A 22,512-nucleotide genomic window follows, 5' to 3' on the forward strand; every position below is an offset into this window, starting at 1 on the left:
GGGTTTCCTCCAAACCAGAGGCATCTTTCTCTCTCCCTCTGTTCCTTGTGTTCTCTCTCTCACTTTCTCACTTGTCAAATGATGCTAGGGCTTAGGTTGGTAAGAGTCCAGGGCATGAAATAATTATTGATGTTAGGATGGCATAGATAATGATCAAACTGTTCATATTGTGACTGGGAGGTAGGGGTAGGGTGAAATCAGGCTTCCAAAAGTTTCTGGGTGGTTTTGATGAACAGAAGGGTTTTCGGCATATGGTGCTCAAAAACAGCCTGAAGTGACACGGAGGGCTCCAGTGCTTCTTTTGTCACATTATCTTGTGTTGTCTGCCAGAAATTCCCTGGCGTCCTGTTTAACATGAATCTCTCACTCTGACTTGTGGGACAGGAGAAGAGTAGTAGAGGCAACACTCAGACGTCGGATCAAGATGGTGACATTGTCACATCGAATCACTCCATTAATCTGTCACTCAATGTTATTGAACAAATGATCAGACAGCCACCACTCATTTCAAAGATCTTTTTTTTCTACAATTGTGTAGTCGAAATGCCTTGAGTTCCAAAACTTTCTTCAACCTCTAAAATATAATTTTATGATATTCAAATTGTGATTGAAATTCCATTTTTTATCATGACATTACAGTCACCATAATCCATATTTTGACTATATCACATTTTATTGTAATGCCTCGGCATACAGTATAGTGACACTTTATAACGGATATGTTTATACGTGAAGTTGTGCCTGGAGTGTAAAACTAATGTAAGCGTTCCATGATTCAATTGTATCATTTGTTATAATGCACTGAAACATACCAAATTACAAAATTTGCGCAAAAAACACAGCGCATGCAACAAAGCTGTGCTCACTGCTCAATAAAAGTGTTCATGCTTGGCATTTTGAAGTCTTAAGTGGCCTCCTCAGTCCTCTGACATTAGAGCCATTGAAAACCTGGATTGTGATAAGCCATGCAGGTCTTTCAATGAAGCTCAAATTTGAGAAGAACTTAAGGAGGATTGGAAAGTTGGAAGTTAAGCATGAAACATTTACAAAGTTTAGTTAGTCAATGCCCAGGAGAATGGCTGCTGTAATCAAAACCAAGGGATAAACAACAAAATAACTGATAATTGATTACACTGTAGTCAATGTATTCTTTATTTTCTGTAAGCGTTTCTTTTTTTTGTTGCATAATACAATAAAATCCAGATTTAATTATATGTTTGAGTTTACATTTCTTGCCAAATAATTTGTCATTTTAATATCTCAACCAAGTTTAGTGTATTCCCAATATATTCCTCATATTCTGATTGTTAGAACATGAAGTGTCCTTAATAGCAAGTAGGCCTATTGTGCAAATATCCCTGCCAAAACTCAATCCGAACTGCTGAGTCCATAGTCATTTTCAACAAATAGAAATGCATCTTTTTGTCAACACTTGACCCATTAATATTAACCCTTTCTATTCTATTCTATTTTATTCTATTCTGTTCTATTCTATTCTATCCCCTCTCTCTCTTGCTCTCTCTCTCTCTCTCTCTCTCTCTCTCTCTCTCTATATATATATATATATATATATATATATATATATAGAGAGAGAGAGAGAGAGAGAGAGAATAGAATAGAATAGAATATTGGATTGCTTCTGCTGTCCTTCTCAATTCAAAGTCGCTTTGCATAAAAGCATCTGATAAATGATTAAATGTAAATGTTAAAACAGTAGGCATATGTCAACAATGCACTATGCAGTTAGCAATATGTTGCATTCCAAACAAAGCCCATGCGCTGTACATGTCTTTCATATGGCTGTAAGAAACGCTGCCATCATGTGGTCTCATGACAGAAGGTCATGAAGAGGTTAATGTGTGAGTAGAGAAGAGATGTGAAAGAAATTGAGAAAAAAAAAAGCAGTAGTAATTTTACTGGCCATGCAGGGAGGCATGACTTAAAAGCCTAGTTCCCTCAAAAACAATAATTTACATTGTTACAAACCTGTATAATTTTCTTGATCATGAAAAGAGGGATTAGGCAGAAAGTAAATGTTTCTCGTTTTCCAATTCATTAAATGTTGAATAGTGTCTTTAAAGCTCCAAAAATAAAAATAAAAATCACATAAAAAGTTCAACAACATTTAACTCATACTACTGCTCTCAGGTCATACAGTATAATCATACAGGTTGGGATATTAAAGATATAAAAGCCTAATAAATAGAAACATTAATTCATGAACATTGAACCAAATCTCTGTCAAAGCACTATGAAACAATACCAGAATACACAATACCAGATGAGACAACAGCATATTTTTTGATTGGCTGAGAATGGAGGAATTTTGTCATTGGATGGAAGAAAACCTCTGGAGATAAGGTAAGATGTCAGAGATAAAGGTAAACATGCTTAAATACATAAACGTATACTGACAGCAATGTGAATGTCTTTAAAGCAAATATTTGACTTAGAAATAAACTGTACACATTTTTGTGTTGTGTCAATCATGAAGTATGTCTAACAAGTTTATGCAAGTAATAGCAGTTTTCTGACTCTGGGGTAGTGTGTGTGTACATGCAGAGTGTGACTGTGTGGAGCCCAGGGCATCTGCTCTGATGGCAGTGAATGTGAAATGTGCCAAAGCACACATTCACACAGAACCTTTGAGCACAATATGAAAATCACTGCTAAATATAGACAAAAAAAAAAAAAAAAAAAAAAAAAAAAAAACCCCACACCAGTAAGTGTGTTTAATTTCGTCAATGAAACCACCTCACTGCTTGCTGGAGTATCAAAACCTTAAACTTTCCATAGGAACATTGTGTAATTTTTTGTGGTGAAGAAACACTGTATTCTCTGTACGTTTCTGGCAACTATAAGGCTTTAAGTGTTGACGGACATTTTATTATGCAAGTGGTATGTGCAGTGCACCCTCTTATAAAGTCTGTCACTCATGCTGCCAGAACCATCTCACATATTTACATCACACACACAATATTCATGAAGGTAGCAACAACGTAGTCCAAACTGATTATTCATCACCATTTCACCCAATGACACATGCATGTAAAATCCCCATCTCTGAATTAAAGCTATGATTCCCTCTGACATTCAGAAACTTCTCTTCAGCCAGACTGATTAGACGAATGTTAGAAAATATGGCAGTAAAGTTCAAAATATTAACATACTGTCTACTTTTCATTTGAACTTCATATACTTCTTATTTTCATTTTATAGGGATAGCGATAACGTTACTTGGTCCATTTTTTTATGGTTAATGCACTTCCAATGAGAAATACATGCGTTTCAGTATTTATTAAAATTCGTTGATGTTATTTAATACAAATAAAACCGTCAATTAAGTCATTTTAGCTCAGGTCCAATAAATAATATTAAAAGATACAAATTTTGATTTCAATAAAGTACTAGTAAATGTTAAAATGAACATTATCTAAGATTGATTTCTTGAAGTATTTCTCACTGTTAGTTTGTGTAAACTAATGCTCACAAATGAGACCATATTGTAGTGCAACCGGTATAGTACAAAAAAAAATTAAATGAATTTACTCACTCTTAAGTCATTCTGTACGACATTCTTTTCCTGTTTAAACATTATTCATAGACGTATCAGTTTCTGGTTTAGGTTAGTTTAAATACAGACCTGAACCAAGTTTCATTCAATATAAACGGAAATAACCAACTCACATGTGAAATCATGAAATACAGAAAGACATCCGTGACATTCACTTAAATGTCAGACTTCTTTCTGTTGAATGGCCTTCACTCATGTCAACATTCCTCAGTTCTGCTTCTGCATCTGACAGACATTGTCACAGACACAAACCAATCTGTTTTGACCCGTATGTATGCAGATGTACATCTCCCGCCCTTTGTATGTACTTCAGTTTTATTCTGGTCACTGAACAGAAGTATCTCCAGTGTTGAAAATTCTCCTCCAAATGCTTTCATACTGCATATCAAACCCCCTTTTCCTTCACATCTAAGAGTCTGCAAGGCTTGAGGAATACAATGGGTATCACCTTCATGGATATCATAAAGAATACACCCATAATGAACTGAAACACAGATCCACAGGCCAAATCCTTTTAATCACACTTACAAAAAATGATGTAAGATTTCAGACACATTCCAAAAAGACTTGCCTGTCCTCGGATCATCTTATACTACAAAACACTTGTCAAATATAAAAATAAACAGGGCAAGACTGTAAGGATGCACATGGAGGTCACAGGTTAATTTAGGGGAGCCTGGGATAACAGCAACAGAAATCAGTGTTGATGTTTCTAGCACTTTGCATATAAAAAAATGCAAAAGAAGTTTTTATATTCCATCATACAGAACTGGATGGATTCGTAATGGGGCAAGTCCAGTGAAGCTGAAAGGGAATGATGTATAAGTTAAGTTCATTTGTCTCATCACATCGGGTAGTTGAGCACCACATCTTGTTTGGCCAGCTCCAACAACATAGGGTCATCGAAGAACTTGCTGATGCTAACGTCCTCACTCAAACCCTGGAGGAAGAGGAGAGATGATGTTGATATATGATGATATATGATGCATATTCAAACTAAACAAGTTGATTGAAACACATCTCACTTTGCGCCTGCGGGTTTTGATCATAAACTCTCTGGCTAGATGAGGGGCCGGCTGAGGCTCTAGAGGACGAATCACAATGCTCTTATCCAGAGGATCACCGGGAACAATCTAGAGTGAGGGGAAGAGACAATAATTACTCAGGACAGTCGTGAAAATCTAATACCATGTGACAAACACACACACACACACACAGAAACAGTGTTAAAGGCAAATGGAGTCTGAGATAAGCTGCTGCTGACTCGAACTTCTGCTACTCAACATCAAACACATCAGAGCACATCAACTCACACACACAGACAGAAAAATCCTATACAAGCAAGTCCAAGTCACATTTTACCCTAAATTGAAAAGGAAAGAAATCATAATTTGCATAAATAAAATGAAGCCTATTTTTGAGACTACTTTTTGGAAATTTTTCAAAAATTCTCAATACTATATTTTTGGTCATTTCCAATGTTCTTAAAAGCGGTTCTAATTAAATTATCTTGGTTCAAAGTACTGTAATATAATTTTTACATGAGCTTACAGTATAGTACAAAAAATACTATCGTTTCTTAAAAATTTCTACATTTCCTCCCAAATTTTCATTCCAGTAATGCATTTATCAAAGATAGATTTAAATATGAAGAGTTCAGATGCAAAAGCCTTTAAATGCCATCTGAAATTTTCTTCTTTAATGATAATTTTTATCAAACTTGTATATTTAAGTTCAGTAATTTCACTTAAATGGCAATATTGTTATTTAAGTGAAATTACTGAACTTAAATATACAAGTTTGATAAAAATCATCATTAAAGAAGAAAATTTCAAATGGCATTTAGAGGCTTTTGCATCTGAACTCTTCATATATTTCTCACATTACTGTGCTTAATTGCCATACAAAAAGTCATAATAAAATTTCTTTAACGAATTTATCTTTTATTATTTTCCAATTGGTAAATTTCAGTTTCTCACCGTAAGAATACTTTAATACAATTTTAATAAACAATACAAAAAAAACCCATAATACATTAATAATGCATATTTTAATAAAAGGAACAATAATTCAGCAATTAAGGAAAGTATATTTTCCTATTACTGTGCTTAACTAATTGCCATAAAATTGTCATTATGGGAAAGAAAAAACATAAAAAGCAAAAGGATGCCCATGTCACACTTTCCCCTAAAAAAGTAATGTTTAAATAAATAAATTAGAATAAGAAATTAAACCTGAAAAACATATTTTGGTTAAAGTAATGGAACTTTTTTTTTAACCTAAAGACTGTTGGGAGTGTTTTTTACAGAATTTTTTTTACATAGCTTTGTGTTCCACACAATCCTTCTTGTACTCATTCATACGCACACAAAAGAGAGAGAGAGAGAGAGAGAGAGAGAGAGAGAGAGAAGGAAAAACGTGGGTGCGATTGTACCTGCCAGTGGTGGAACACACTGAGCGCAAAGGCCTGGCCCTGCGTGTGCGTGCGGAGATCAGTTTCAAAACCAAACGAGTCAATCGCTGGAATGAAAGCCTTGATGGTGTAGAGAGGAGAGCCAGGGATTGGGGCATCCTGCGTCACATGACCTCTACAGGACACAGAGACAAGAGATCAGTCAGAGCCTCATTCTAAAAGGAGACCGCCTTTATTAGAAACTTGCTGACTTTTGCTGCCTTGAGCAACAATCTGCTTAATGCGAATGTGTGTTTACTGACAAGTCAGCAATGTCTGCAATCTGTGTGTGTATTTTACCTCCTGCGTGCCAGGACCGTGTACACGGCAGAAACGCAGTCAGCAGGAGCCTGAACCTCCACAAAGTAATAAGGCTCCATCAGCCTGGGCGTGGCCTGCAGAAAACAACCAATCACAAAGTGAGGAAAACAAAAAAGGGTGGGTGAGTGAGTAACCAATTACGATAATCAACTTAATCTACTGAACTAATGAACCGAGTTAATGGATCACGTAATTAAATGAAACATCCAATAAGACTAATGGAAACAATGTTTAAGAAGAGAAGGAAACAGAGGAAGATGGGAAGAAAGAGAGGTGACTAAACAGACCTATAAAAGGATAGATTACCATGAGAAAGGCAGAGTAGACGACTCTGCGAGCTGTAGGGATGACCTGTCCTCCTCCTCTGTGCAGCGGTTCCTGTGCGATCACAGCATCTAGGATCTTAAACTTCACGTTGCGGATTGCTGAATGGAAGGATTGACAAAGAGACATTTGTTATGGACTATAAAAAAAATGTGTGTATATATTTATGCTAAAACGCATTGAAAAAAAAACTTTAAACTACCTTTCAAACCGTATTAATCAGACAAAATTCTTACTGTTGGTTAAAGAGTTAATTATGAGCATCCCTAGTTGTTACATTAGTGTTTTTAAAGATTAATATTAATCTAAACATTAAAGCAAGGACAATGATCATGCGCAACATCCAGTACTGACCGATATCTGTGAAACAACCATTCATTAAATATAGTGGATATGCATTTAAATATTTGCTTGTCATTCAAGAGCATTTTATTGACATGCATGGTGTTTTTTTAATTTTAACATTTTGCCTTCAAAATCACTGAGAACTCTCATATAAAATATTTTGCAATGTCTTACGTTCATCACATAAAGGACCCTCGCGTGTGCCCCACTGGAAGCCCTGTACAATGCTGTCCTTCACTGAGCCGAGGAGAGCTTTATCTACCTACAACACGCACAGAAAGAGAACAGATCATTTATTGAGCCATTCAACGGTGAACAACTTGCTTGACCTCACAAAAACAGATAAATGGAGTCACATGCAATCACGGGCGACAATATTTTTCACACCCTCTAACTGCCTGAGGAAAACAAACACCAAATAATAACACATCCATGCCAAAATGATAAATGTCAATACAGTCGTCGGCGACATGACATTAAATCTATTCTAAATTTCATTAATTTGCAATCCAAATACAGTATAATTATTGTATGAGATTCAATGAAAAATACATGAACCTCACCAAACACAATTAGTGTCAGCTGGTGTGCAAATTACCTCCGAGGGCAAAGTATCGTCTACTAAGATGTTGGGCCCAGTCGTGTCAGGTCCAAAAGCCCAAATGGAACGAGCTGCTAGCAAATCCCAGTCATACTTGGTCTGGAAAAACTCTCCCAACTTTTTCCTATAGGGAGAAGTTGGTTAAAGGAGAACTCTGGAGCTGGACAACTGACACATTGACACATCAAAAAGGTAAAGAGATCGTAAAACTAATCCATATGATCCAATTTAGTTCAAAATTTTTCAAGAGACATGACTGCTTTATATGATGAACAGACATGAGGTAGAGTAATTATTGACAAAATTTTTTCATTTTTGGGTGAACTAACCATTTAACCTTCAAGGGGTTCACAGCAGAGCAATACAAAAATGATGTTTGTATGATAGTCAAATACAATTTTTCAAATTAACTTTTTACTTGGCTAAGAGAGACAGATGTGTTAAATATAACCCATACATTTTCTATAGTTCTGAGATGATATTCTACCTGTTCCATGTGATCTGCACCACCTCGTTCTCAATGTCTTCGGCTAGACCCTTCTCCAACGGCTCGGCAATCATGGTGATCTTATTCCTGCCAATTACACACATAGAATTACAAATGAGACAAACATATCTGAACCAATTTGTTATCCTATCAAAAAACTTTTACAGGTCATATTTCAACAAAACTGGATTTCTAAAAGGTGGTGTTGAGATACAGAAAGTTTGTTCCTCACTTTTTATTGGGTGTTTCAGCAAAACACTTCAGGGAGGATGTCTCCACCACAGTCTCGCAGAAAGTCACCACAGGGTCAGCTACCTATTGAGAAGTCAAAGATAAATCACATTTAAATGAAGTTAAGAGGGCAAGAAGGGATGGGAGTAAAAGGAAAATTGTATGAGAGCAAAAAAAGCACCTTGATATCAATCTCAGAGTACATCTTTCGCAGGTCATGCATTACGCAGTCCAGGTACAGCTCACCTGTGCCAAGAATTACATGTTCACCTGACTCTTCCACCTGAACACATTAATACAAAACAAGTCAGTAAAACGGTTGCAATACATTGCACACTAAACAAAGAACTGAAATGTTACCAAGTAGCTCTGCTCATTGCCACTCAAGTACACGTGGCACCTAGTTTGGTTTAATACATGAAAGAAACATGGCTTTAAAACAATGTTGGTAGTGTGAGTTGTTCTAAAGTGTGTTACCTTTGTTGTAAGAGAAGGATAACTCTTGTTGACTTTTCTGAGTCCATCCAACATCTTGGGCAGTTCTGAGGGATTGACTGGCTCCACCGCTATTTTTATCACTGACGCAGTGTTAAACTTCAATGGCCTGAAGATCTGAGCCTACTCACAATACAAAGCACATTCAACATCCAATCCCTCATAAATGATCACTGCTTAGTTTCAAATAGATATCTCTCTCTCTCACACCTCTTCATTTCCACGGGGCTCTGTGATTGTGGCCGTTTTAACGATCGGCTGGTCGCAGCCCTCGATCAGCACCCAGTTACCAGCAGGAACACGATTCACTTCAATCTGGTACCTTTCATAAACACATTAAACAACATTTACAAACATTACTATTGGTGTAGGATTTACTTTGAATCAAGTAAACAATATTCCTAAATAATGAAGCAAAATTCACAAATGAACGGCAGATAACACAATGAATTAAATGTAAAAAAACGGATTGTATTTTCTTGTAAAACATTGTTACAGTAATCTTTGTTTTTAATCAGAACTTTGAAAAATATGTAAAAAAAAATTTTTTTTACAGTGCATATAACAGCGTTTCTCAACCGGGGGGGGGGGTTAAGCAAACATCCAAGGGGGCCCCAAAATTATTTAAAATATTTAAAATAATCCAAAACTAAAAATCAAGATATTTCTTGATTTAATTCACCTCCATCAACAAAAAAAACTTGTCTTGAAAAACTTGAATATAAGAGAAAGCCTAATTTTTAAAGTGCGATTTCTAGACCTGGATGTGTCAAGTAAATTCATAAAATCATAAAACTGCAATGAATAACTTTAGAATGAATATACATTTTTCTAGTTATGCCAAGCTCTAAAATAATTTAAGGGGTAGAAATTGAGCAGTAATATTTTGAAATATCCTTAATACTAAATAATTAACAACTGGGAAGGTCATAGAGGCTTCAAATATTGTTGTGGACATGGAGTCAAACAGCATAGAGAATCACTGCTGTATAATGATGCAAGCAAAAAATTAGCTTTTTATCAGAATGCCCAAGTGTGACAGTCACCTAGCGACAGAAATCCACAGGCGTCCAATAGTGCAGATCTGTGAGTCCTCCTCATCCTCGAGGCTGTAGTTCTCTCCCAGAACCTTCACCGGCTGGCCCGCCTGCAGGGTTCCACTCAGGACTCGACCAAACGCGTGAAACTGAACGCCGTCATCTGTGCTGAACATCTTAGTGGTGTGGCACATCAGTGGACCCTTAGAAAGGAAAACAAGATTGACTTGATTTTTTTTTGTAGGCTTGCTTGAGGTGGATACATTTTTACTTTTTAATCAGTAAGATGTAATTTGTGTTAACTACATTTACTGGATAAATTCAAGAAACGGCCATCACAAAAAGTCATGTGACTTAATACTTGACTCGGAGAGGAAAATACAACATTTTGGACTGGTCATTCTGAAATATTTGCGACTTAGCCTGTCATCAAAATGATTGGTTACTCCAGAACATGTTGTCGCTCCTACAAAGCATCAGCCACAGCATTTTGTCTGTGTGCTCTGTCTAAACCACATGTTATTTATTATGTATCTAATATAAGAGCTACAGTTGCTTCCCCAATAGATCACATCCATTTCCATTTATAATTTGCACTAATTTATATTCACATACACTACTACCATTCAAAAGTTTGAGATCAGTTTTTGTTTTAAATTAGCACTTTCTTTCAGCAAGGATGCATTCAATTGTTAAAAATAAAACAAAAGAAGTTTACAAAGTTACAAAAGATTTCTATTTCAAAATTAATTGTTCTTTTTAACTTTAATTCAAATAATCCTGAAGAAAAGTGGAAAAAAATGTTAACCGGCACAACTGTTCTCAACAACATTGACATTTTAAGAAATGCTTCTTGAGCACAACTGGTATAATAGAATGATTTCTGAAGGATCACGTGACACTGAAATTCTGCCTCTGATTAAAACTTCGCCTTTAATTAATTAGTTCGCCAAAGCCGGTCCCAAGCCTGCCAATCTTGTAACTTTACAAATCACTGAGGTTGTTTGGCAGAATAGGCACGTCCACCGGCCGGGCTCAGTCTCACACAAAGCCCGTCCTTTTACAGGGTTCTTGCACACTTTTTAAAGTAAAATTTAAGGCTTTTTAAGACCTTTTTAAGACCTGAAGAAATCAAAATTAATACCATACATTAGAGGTGTGCGATATTGACAAAAATATATCTCGATATTTTCACGTTTTGTTGATAAACACAAAACAAAAACAAAATCAGTAAAATATCAACTAATTATTATCAACAATAATTAGTTGATATTTTACTGATTGTGTTTTTGTGCTGGTGCCATGGCTGGTTTAGGCCTGTTGTTGACAGCAGACTCGCGGAGATATTTATATTTTTCATATTCTATGCAGTGGTCAGTTCACAGCAGTGACAGAAATTATTAATTAATGTGCAATATTTGCCACCTTAAATTGATTTCCAGGGCATTTTCACCTATTTATGGAGATTTTTTTTTCTAAACTTATTTAGATCACGTGCATCACATATATACAGTAATTATACTTATTTATACAATAATATTTCATTACACAATAATTATACAGTACCACTGTTAGCAGTCAAATTAAATCATTCAATCAAAAATCCATCTTTGCAGTGCAGAGTAGACGCAGAAGCAGCCTTAGAAGTGGCATTAATATATAGACTCCATTTACAATTGCATAAATCAAGCTATAAGGTTTTTTTAAAAAAAAAATCAATATTCAATATTTAAATGTGAAATGATTTCTTATTTTTTACTTTTAATATGAAACTAAAACCGCCAGTAGGCGGCGGCAAATCGCTGTCTTAATAAGCGAGTTGAGGGAGTCATTCATTCAACCGATTTGTTCAAACGGGAAAGAAGCAAGTGATTGAATCGTTAAAATGACTCGTTCAAGACGCGGATTTCCTTCAAGAAATCATCGCTGTCTGTTGCATTGAGACTCTGCTATGGTTTCATTTTGAAATTCTAGTCGGCGAAATAAAGGGAAAACAAACAAAATCGATAATGTTATGGCTAAAAACTAACTCAAAATGTCACTTTATTTTTAATTTAACTATTGTATAACATAAATATCACACTTGTGCACGGGAAAACGGCACTCTGATATTCTAATATAACAACAACATGATATAAATATAAGGCAAAAATTTGGGGACATACCTATAACCATAATAAATACATGTCTATGCCTATAACTGCACACATCACGCCGTGAAAACACGAGAGACAAATGCGATGTCAGCTCACACTCGCAGTGCCTCGTCCATCGTTAAAACAATAGAGTATCATAATAGACAATACACATCGCACACCTCTACGCACATAAAGAATTAACTTACGACTTAACTGACATTTGCCAACTTTCTTCTCTCCTCCTCTCCTGTCTCGCGTGCAGGAGACGGACGTTATTCTGCCGCGAATGTGACGCGAATTGTCACGTGAACAAGCAAATCCACAAAGATAAAAATTAATACGTACGCAAATTAGATGGTTTTAATTTGGAAAACATTAAGATATGACTGAGTCGAAGTGTCATCTAAAATTTAAGACCTTTCATACCTAAAAATAAGACTTTATAAGACTTTTAATGGCCTTAAATTTTAAATATCTAATTTAAGACATTTTAAGACTTTTTAAGGACCCGCGGGAACCCTGTTTTACCCATATATGGATTGACCAGAAGGTGGGCGGGGTTAGGTTTCCCAAGATTTTCATTTGCTATGACAGTAGAGGAGGAAAGCCCCTTGGGGGGGCAGCATCTGATGCCAGATGAGAGGATAAGATTATTTATTTTAATAATATTACTGTTCTTCCAGTATGTTTGATCGAATAAATGCGGCCTTGCTGAGCATAATTTAAAAACAAAACAAAACATTATAACAATATAACAAGCCCAAACCTTTGAATAGTAGTATCTAACGTAATGACTTTGCTCTCTTAAACACAAGGGATGGAAACTCTTACAAGCCCAACATCAAAACACTCATATCAACATATCAACCTCTGTAGATCCCACTTACATCAGGGTCACACTCAGACATCGTCTCTCCGAGGTCTGAATCCAGTCCCCCTGTGTAGGTATGCTCTATCTTGGCTTTGGCACCCCCCTGAGGAGAAGGTACGTGTTGCACACACATGTCCACAAAGCCTGTTGAATTTGCACACATTATAGACCGAACACACTCCGCACAGTCAAGAACTATATTTCAATGCAAAAGCACAGCAGAACAAAAAAACAATGACACTCACCTGTAAACTCTCCAAAGAAGCGATTACAGACGAGACGTAGCAGAGGTCTGATGTTGAGCTTTAACTCCTCTTTGGTCAGATGAATGCCGAGCTCATCCAAGACACGAGGCAGAGACGTATCCACATCCCCCACCACCTACAGACAAACCACAGTTGCAGAGCCTAAGATATGCATGCATGTTTGACTGCCTACATCTTTCTGAATGAGTGCAAATATTGCCCAAGTTAAAGATGCATGAATACATTTGAGTGTACATCTTACCTGAGAAAGAATCTTGTACAAGGGCTCCAGCACAAACTCAACAAAGCTGCGCTGAGAGTTGCTGTTGGGGGCTTTCTTTGTGAATTTCCTCCTGATAGGCACAGAACACCAGTTACAAAAAAAAAAAAAAAAAAACAAATGCTGCCATTACTCAAAATGTCTTTTGTCTCACGTTTTAGGGTTGAAGTAAATGTCTCCCCACAGTCTTTTAGAAAACTCCATGTAATTAATATCACCTGTAAAACAAGAGTAAAAAAAAATTTTTTTTCAGACAAAAGCATAAAGTATGCATTTGATCTATTGGTTTGTGTATGCCTCACCGTAGGTGTCTGAATAGATTTTGGCGAAGGAGCCAAGAGTGAAGCAGATGCTGTATTGCGAGGAAGCAAAACACACATTTCCCAACAGGGGAGACACAATCACAGACTCATCTGTGGAGTATGTGCTGCCAGAGAGAGAAACGGAGAGATTTAATCTCCAGTATTTCAGACAAATCTACTCACTAAAACAATTAAACTCAAGAGGCTCAACAGCTATGAGCTAAAATATGAGCCAGTGAAATACAAACAGTTCTAGGATTGGTCTCAAACAGCATGTTTTATCAACAAAAATGTTTTCTTTTAAGTATTGTAGGGTACCTCAGCAATCCATTGACCTCATCCACAATGTGGCGAAGTTTGTAGTAGGCATCAGTAGGCGGCAGCTTGAGCTCCACGATCAGACGATCTACTTTATTAATACAGATAGTGATGGCCAACCTCTCCTGCACTGCGTGCTTAATCAGTCGCTCAGTGTTCAGCATCACCTGAACACATGCAAACAAACTGTTAAAACACACTAAAAAGTTAATAGTTTCATTACAGCTAGTTTCATTTGAAAAATACAATATAACATTAAGCCTAAACAATGATTTATTTCTTGAATTTCAATAAAGATATACTAATGACAGTCTTGAAGCAGCAGTAAACCATGTAAGCGTATGTAAGGTATGTGAACTCACTCCCTCGGCAGCATCGATAAAAAGCACAATGCCGTCGGACAGTCTGACTGCAGATGTCACTTCATCAGAGAAATTCACATGACCTGTAGAGGCATATAAGATATAGTCACTTCCTTTTGCACAGTATTTAAACAATGCATTAAGTTAAGGCAGAAACAATGAGCTCAATGAAGTAAAGAATACATGCTGTTAAATGATTAGGAAACATAAAGCTTTAGCATTGGTGCTTTTTAATTTTTACAGCCTCAAAATGAGTGTAAAAAAAGGGTTTTTAGGGAACGTAATATTGCTAAAATGGATTTCATAAAATTGGTATCCAAAAAAGTATCGTTCAAGAACCGGTATCGAAGTCAAGGTATCGGTATCGAAAATTTTGTTATGATACCCAGCCCTACATTTATAGATAGACATGTATCCAGATATCTAGTTAAAACATTAGCTATTGATATAAAGAAGATATAGCATTTTCAATGTATGTAGACCTATTTAATTATAAATATTATATTTTTAAGAGTACAGCCCTACATTTACATTGCGACATGAATTTTTATCACCAATTACCAAATGATGGACAACGGTTCAGATTTCCCATTATTAATGATCATGTAAATTAATAAGAGGCACCAGCGTACCGTAAAACTTCAAATAATAGCCCGGGATTTTATTTTCCCAAATCGCCAAACTGCACCGGCTTGTTTTTTAAAGGAGACAGGCGTCTATATGAGACAGGCCTTTATAGTTTAGTGTTGAGATGTTGTTTACTGAGTGTACTGTAGGCCTAGAGTCTCTAATCTCTAAAAAACCTCCAAACGCTCCACGTAACTAACAACCCGAAACTAAAAAACAGACCCGGCCTCTATTTCAGACCGGCCTTTATTTACCCAAACCTGCAGCCACACCAGGCGTGTAAAAGAGACAGGCGCCTATTTGGGTCTCGGCAATTATATGAATTTTTACGGTATATGTATATGTGGCTTGGAAGACGTAGGTAATATGGTTTATCCCAATACTTAAGTATTGTAAAATCAGATACTCTAAGACAATTGGAATTTGTAGCTTGTAATGTAGTCATTTTCACAGTGAGGTATCTCTACTTTAGTATGGTTTTCAGGTACTCTTTACACCCCTGTGGATGTTAGCTACTTCACAGGGAAGAGGGAGAGAAGGCAGGAAGTACCTGGCGTGTCCATAATGTTGAAGAGGTAGGATTTGCCCCGTGAGTCAGGTAGCACCATGGTCACCGGAGCACTCTTGATGCCAACTCCCCTCTATGAGGAAACACAAAAAGATGAATGAAACTGAATACCACGAGAACACAAGATAAATGCTTGCTTGTAATCTTATTAAAAGTCATTTCTAACCTCTTGCTCTGTGAAGAGGATATCTGTGTATCGTAGCTGCAAAAAATAAAAGATCAATATGTTAGTATATCCTTTGCGTGACTGTAGTGCTGAACAAATATGTCATGTCATCTTAAAAACAGGACGCCTCTGTATGCATGTGCAAAGAAACATTGGTCGGTAACACTTTACAAAAAGGCTCATTAGTTAACTACATTAGTTAGCATTAACTAATAATGAACTGCACTTAACAGCATTTATTAATCTTTGTTAATGTTAATTTCAACATTTACTAATACTTTATAAAAATCGTGTTAATGCACTAGTTAATGTATGGTGAACTAATATGATCAAACAATGAACAGCTGTATTTTTTTTATTAACTAACGTTAACACAGATTAACAAATGCAGTAACAAATGTATTGCTCATGGTTAGTTCATGTTAGTTAATACATTAACTAATGAACATTGTAAAGTGTTACCAAAACATTTATATTCATTATCTATATACTTACATCAGAGTCATCTCTCTTGCGGATTTCAGGATGAGTCTGTTCAATGAGGCAGTCCACGAAGCATGTCTGGGATGGGGAAATTAATGCATTTAGAAAAAAATTTATGAAATCGTCATAATGAATATTAGATTTTTCACTTTTTATCTAATATGCATGATAATGTATTTTACCTTGCCATGGTGTAAGTGTCCACACAAAGTGACATTTCTGATCAGTTCTGAGCTGTCCATTAAATCAGCAAGAAACCTGCAGACAGACATGCATGTAAGAATATGCAATTCAAACATATGGTGAGAGAGAGATAATAAACAATACTGAACTCACTCCATGTCATAGACTGTGGCCGGAAGCTCCTGCTCCATCAGAGTAAACCGCTTCAACTTTACGGGTTTTATGATGGGCTCTAAAGAGAAAAATCAAATCAGAGAAATTGGATTTTGCACTGGGTGTAAATGTAGTGCATAAACTCCATCAGCATGTCTGTTACCTGTCAATGGTTGTGTATCTTCTTCTTGGACGATGGTCTCCACCTCAGGACCATAAACTTCCTCAGCTGTGGGATAATACTTTTTATCCTCATGCAAAACCACCTCCATACCACCACCCTCCTCATCAACCTCAGCCTGGTCTTCATCATCATCCTCCTCATCTGCCTGTATTAAGAAAAACTATTTTTATATCACACCATACAGTCTCATGCAACTAGCACATAAAACATTTTTAGCAGTTATTTTTGTGGATTTTATGTAGTTTAGACACACCTCATCAGCCTCCCGGTCCTCTGCATCTAGTTCCTCGTCTTCATCAGAGTCTAGCTCCGGTCCTATATAGTTTCCGAACTCATCATAAAGATCCGTCTCCATACTGACGAGCGCTGATGGGACAAAATGACAAATGTATACAGATCTGTAATCTAGGAAACCTGTGGCTACTTTCAAGATGCCCAAATATTAAATTAAATATTAAAAAGTCTATGTATGTTGTTTCATAGGCTTGCAGTTACAGTTATTCCTTTAAAAATGTAAAAAAAAAAAAAAAAATTATAAAAAAAATGGTGTCTTGTCCTTGACTAGAGCTGTCCCTGGAAACATTTAACATCATGCAAATACTGAAAAAAAACTTGACAAATGCTAAATTATTCATGTAAAATTAAAGCTGCAGTCCGTAGCTTTTGTTGGGTTAAAAATGATCCAAAATACATATTTGAGAAACATAAAATAACATTTGAAAAGTAAAAATTTTGGAATTTAGATTAAGAAAATAATTAAAAACAATTAAAAAAAGTGTAAAAATATTTGTTAAATACATCTTCATTTATTTAGTTTAATATTGCGTTTTATTTTGTTTTAATACAATACTGCTTTTATCTATGTTCTATTTTAAATGGAGTAACTAGTATTTACTATTTTTTCTAGTATAATGATGCTTTTTAGTGAGTTTGGTTTAAAACCAGTTAGGGTTTTATTACAGGCATCATAAAATTAAATAGAATTATACGGCAGAATAATAACACTGAACCATTACATGAATTTGGTCATAATAGTGTATATTAAACATGCATTTTGCATGTGTAAGATAGTAAAACGTTTACTGACAGTCACAATATATCAAAAAGTTGAGAACAGCCTTAAAAGAAGCTGTTAACGCAATTGAACGCGCACAAAAACTAAGAAAACAAATGAGGGGATTGCTCATTTAATTATTCATTCATTTCTGTCTATCGCATGTAAATGCACAATGTACAATAGTGTTTACCTGTATACGAGTATTTATGCCTGTGGCGAGTTTATTGTTTTCTTCAAAGAAATCCTCGTACTGTTTCCAAACCATGCACCGCGAGGTCCTCACCCAATCCAACGTACGTCGTACGTTGGTGACGTCATCAGCAGTTGCCATAAACGTTGCCCGTTTAAAAAACAAGGCAACTAAAAAATATGTTGCGTAACTCAACTATTTTGAAACATTTATTTTATCACCACATGAACTATTTTACATGTTGAAATTATGGGTTGAAATACAGAAATTAATTCGAATATTCAGAGTGCAATGTAATGTTATGCAAAAATATACTTCGAAATATTATGTGATTAATATGATTAACAAATTTAATTCAATTTACATCATAATTTTGATATAACAACAAATCCCAAAATAAGTTATAGTATTGGACATAATTTTAAAAACAGTAGCCAAAAGACAACTAAATATTTGTCTAACAACAACAACAAAAAACAAACAAACAAACAAACAAAAAACAAAAACAAACAATCAAACAAACCAACATAGGCAATATCCCTCATAATTATCTTCACAATTAAGACACTTTCCCCTCAAGACTATCCAACTGGTCAAATACTGAAGACCTACTGACAGAAGATGGCACCATATCACTGGTATGAATTTGTGAACAGAATTTCTTAGGACTTTTATGGGTTTCACTCGGGTATCTCTATATGTTCAGTCCCACATTTACTATGTCAAGTAGCTATGACCCAGGTTCTATTTACTAATACAGGGATTTCAAATGACACTTCAACTTCGACACTTCAACTTCTTTGTTTGTTATGAAAAGGCCAATTTTATTTAACTTTACCTGTAATATTATTGTGGTTATCAGGAAATTTTCTCTTATAAACCAGATTTTTGTTGTTGCTGAAATTAATTGATATTAACATAGCCTAATAAATGCCTAATGATGTACTGTAAAATATACAGGCACAAAAATGGCACCCCGGTGAATTTCAGGCATAGCTGTCAGGTTTATCACACATTTAACAGGATTTCTTTAACAGTGACATATGAAAGAAGAAGAGAGAGAGAGAGAGAGAGAGAGAGAGAGAGAGAGAGAGAGAGAGAGAGAGAGAGAGAGAGAGAGAGAGAGAGAGAGAGAGAGAGAGAGAGAGAGAGAGAGAGAGAGTGAGAGCAAGAGAGAGAGAAGAGTGAGAGTGAGAAGAGCCAACACAGATAGTTCTGCTCGTGTTTCATGAATGAGGCCCAAAGTGTTTCTAATGATAGCAGTTGGTCTCATCTCAGTGAGGCATAAAGCATCATACTGTCCATGTTGTTGTTTTCTGTATTAGTGTCTTTATGAATCAGCAACATGTGTAGGCTATGCATCTAACAGACCTTGTAATCATGTGTAGTCATCAACATTATGCGACACGACATGTTAAATATGCATAAGTGTTTTTAAACTAGTCAACGCTATCCTCAGTATGTATTAAAAACAACTGCACACCAACAGTGTATTTTAATAAAGCAATTGTTATGTGATAACATCATATATGCAATATAACACCGCGTCTACGTGATTGCATGTAAACCCTCATGTTATCAAAAATAGATCCCTAGATGAAATAAATCACTCTAAGGGCACGGGTGAAATAACAGATGATGTTTTCCACCATCCTGATCTGTACTGGAACGGGTGTAAGAAAGGGAGCTTCCCTATTTGTTTGCTGTAAGGCTTATGTGTACCATCTAAAATCTATCTGAGGAAATGGCAAGGAGACGTCAATACCTCTTGGGTGTGAGAGATCCATTTTCCAAGGGCTTGATGCCAAATGTCACAAACAGGACGCTGCCAAATGCACACACATGCATCATAAGTGTAAATTCTCTGGCATAAAGAAGAAATGTATTGCGCTGTAGAAATACTGTAGCGGACAAAAAGGTTAACTGTAGATCAACTTGCTGCAACAGCATGGTTCAATTCCCATGAAACATGCACATTATCTTGCATGTACTCTTGAAGGCTCTTTCCTTCTAAGTAGAATGCTTGTATTTTGTTCCAAAATTCCCTTTTTGTGCATTTTGAGTTTGCATGTGCATGGTGTGTGAGTGTATTCTCTGAGGTGCTGCTCCACTAACTCTCTCATTACTCATTTTGATCAGCACACCTGGGCAGCGGTGAAAATAAATGACACCCCCATGCACAATCTCTCTCTTCTTTTCTGTATCAAATCTGTTCCATTACAGCTGCATTTTCTGTTGCTTCTGTCTGTGTTGTTGATACAGCCTTATAACATTATGCATATAGGCTACACTTCTCACTATATCTGCTGTATCACGATTGATTACTTGTGCCTGTGCTGTATCTTGACTCTACTCCATTACTGGACACGCACACACCTGTTCATCAGCAGTTGGTCCTTGTGATGTTTAGTTGATGAGACTCTTGATTGTCTGCAGTGAGAGAGGAGAAAATCAGCAGAAGAGCTCATCAACCCCATTTACATAATGAAAACACAACAAGAGGCTCAATTAATGCTTGTTATTAAATTCTTTTGTGAAACTGAGGTGTTACATAAAGCTATTTTGATATTTTAGTGTTATTTTCTTTGTCACTAGCGCAAAAATGACCAAATATTACTATACAGGCCTGAGGCTATTAGAATACATATTAACTCACATATAAGAATTATTTCTGAAGGATCATGAGACTGGAGTAAAGATGCTGAACATTCAGCTTTGCAATCACAGGAATAAATTACATTTTATAAAATAAAATGATTAAACATCCCAATATTTCACAATAATACAGTTTTTATTGTATTTTGGATCAAATAAATGCAGCCTTTGTGAGCCCAAACTTTTGAACACCAGTGTATACATTAAAAACAGTAGCACTAAAACAATGACATTCACTTTTAAAAAGAGACAGAAACAAATACAGTTAGATATTTTGTTGCACTTCGTGTTTTGCGTTTATGTTGCACATTTTTGGTTGTTATTCCTGCAGGTGAACTGTTTTACTTCTGATTAAGCAGGATGAATGCAGGTCTGCAGTGGTGGAGGAAGTACTGAATCTCAGTACTTAAGTAAAAGTACAAATACCCAGATAAATATTTACTTTAGTAAAAGTAGAAGTAACACAATGACAACCATATTTAAGTAAAAAGTAAAAAGTACTTTATTTTAAATGTACTTTAAGTATTAAAAGAAAAAGTACTTGCCTAACAATTTATTATCTTAATGTCTATTTTCTAATGATTAATAAAACATTTAATTCTAACTCATTCAACCTAATAGCCTACTCCTATAATGATGTCCAATAATGATGGAAAAAAATGTCACCATTTCTGAAACAAGCTTGCAATTAGGCAATATCATCCTTACTATATGTTAATAACTATGTTTGGCAGTAAACGCGATTCATTTATGGTGTAATTCTGAACCTCTTGGCTTGCCATAATCCTAACCAAACCAAACATATATTACACACGGTGTGTTTCCTATGCACGTAAAAACAAATTTTCGCGTATGAGTTGCATGATAAACACACTGCGTGTCGTGTGAGACGCATTTAGTGTGACCGGGTTGATATACTGTATCTATGGCAACCAAACGTCACTGGAGAGACAAACGTGGAACGAACGGACGGTCAGATGACGTTTTGGCAGGGGAAAAACTGATCAGAACATGTAACGAAAATGTAACAGAAGTTGTAGAAATGTAGTGGAGTAGAAAGTAGAATAATTGCTGCAAAATGTAACGAAGTATAAAAGTAAAAAGTAGGCACTATTTATTGTACTTAAGTAAAGTAAAGATACGTGAAAAATGTACTTAAGTAAAGTAACGAAGTATTTGTACTTCGTTACATTCCACCACTGCAGGTCTGTCAGGAAAATGGAGAGAAAGATGCATGGCAAACAAGCTGAGAAACTAGTTTATAAGAAGGTAGAGAAACAGCACAGCACTTTGAGGTCACACACTCCAAGTAGATCATGCTCAGTGTGCCACTGTGTGTGCGAGCATGTGTGTGATATTTATCAAATTCACATTGTATAAATGGGCCTGTGTGCTCTTTAAATTTGGTATCATCCCATGTGTGATGCATGCCTACTGTACACTATTTATCTTTAAAAAGAAACGTGTGAGAACACACAGCAACACACAGCAAACAAATATTAGCCTAAGTGGCAACACAAAAGAGTTTGTGGCCTAAATACAAAACATGATTTTTTTTTTGTCCTATGTGAGTTTGTATTGATGCACATGGTAATCAACTGGAAAAACCAACTCTTAAAAACAAAAGCTTCCAAAACAGTGGTTTTGCATTGATGCCATACAACAAATTTTGGTTCTTAAAAGAACCATTTTTTCTTCAAAAACATGGAATTGGTGAGTGGAATTTGCATGCCGAGCCACTCCCCCGTACATACAGGTACATAAGATGGCAGCAGGCATCCACTCATTCAGATTTTTGCTTCAGAGCTGAGTGATTGCACACAGCAATTGCTCTTTCCAATCACCGACTATAAGAGTTGAGGA

At 36.0% G+C, this 22,512-nt stretch overlaps 1 protein-coding gene across 1 annotated transcript; it reads right to left on the bottom strand.

The window, feature by feature from the left end:
- Positions 1-4,072: 4,072 nt before the first annotated feature.
- eftud2 (elongation factor Tu GTP binding domain containing 2) lies at positions 4,073-18,164 on the bottom strand. Its single transcript, XM_039686127.2, has 28 exons — positions 17,995-18,164; positions 17,001-17,113; positions 16,727-16,892; positions 16,564-16,642; positions 16,410-16,485; positions 16,240-16,305; positions 15,745-15,780; positions 15,561-15,651; positions 14,384-14,466; positions 14,022-14,188; positions 13,704-13,828; positions 13,556-13,619; positions 13,384-13,474; positions 13,122-13,257; positions 12,893-13,020; positions 9,877-10,070; positions 9,041-9,152; positions 8,813-8,953; positions 8,517-8,618; positions 8,337-8,419; positions 8,105-8,191; positions 7,615-7,741; positions 7,191-7,278; positions 6,654-6,772; positions 6,327-6,421; positions 6,009-6,162; positions 4,600-4,707; positions 4,073-4,514 (listed from the first exon to the last, which is right to left on the bottom strand). Exons 2-28 carry the CDS (start codon positions 17,100-17,102, stop codon positions 4,419-4,421), a joined length of 2,916 nt encoding a protein of 971 aa, XP_039542061.2. The 5' UTR covers positions 17,103-17,113; positions 17,995-18,164; the 3' UTR covers positions 4,073-4,418.
- Positions 18,165-22,512: the final 4,348 nt, after the last annotated feature.

The sequence above is a fragment of the Pimephales promelas genome, chromosome 3 (assembly GCF_988280905.1).
Source record: "Pimephales promelas chromosome 3, fPimPro1.hap1.1, whole genome shotgun sequence".
Lineage (NCBI taxonomy): Eukaryota > Metazoa > Chordata > Actinopteri > Cypriniformes > Leuciscidae > Pimephales > Pimephales promelas.

Bases quoted from the DNA above. Each gene is read 5' to 3' on its own strand.
- eftud2 (XM_039686127.2), bottom strand. From the start codon at position 17,102: ATGGAGACGGATCTTTATGATGAGTTCGGAAACTATATAGGACCGGAG. The intron at 16,643-16,726 runs GTAACAGACATG...TTTTCTCTTTAG, and splicing joins AGATACACAACCATTGACAG to AGCCCATCATAAAACCCGTA. The intron at 14,467-15,560 runs GTACTTCCTGCC...ATGCCTCTACAG, and splicing joins CAACATTATGGACACGCCAG to GTCATGTGAATTTCTCTGAT.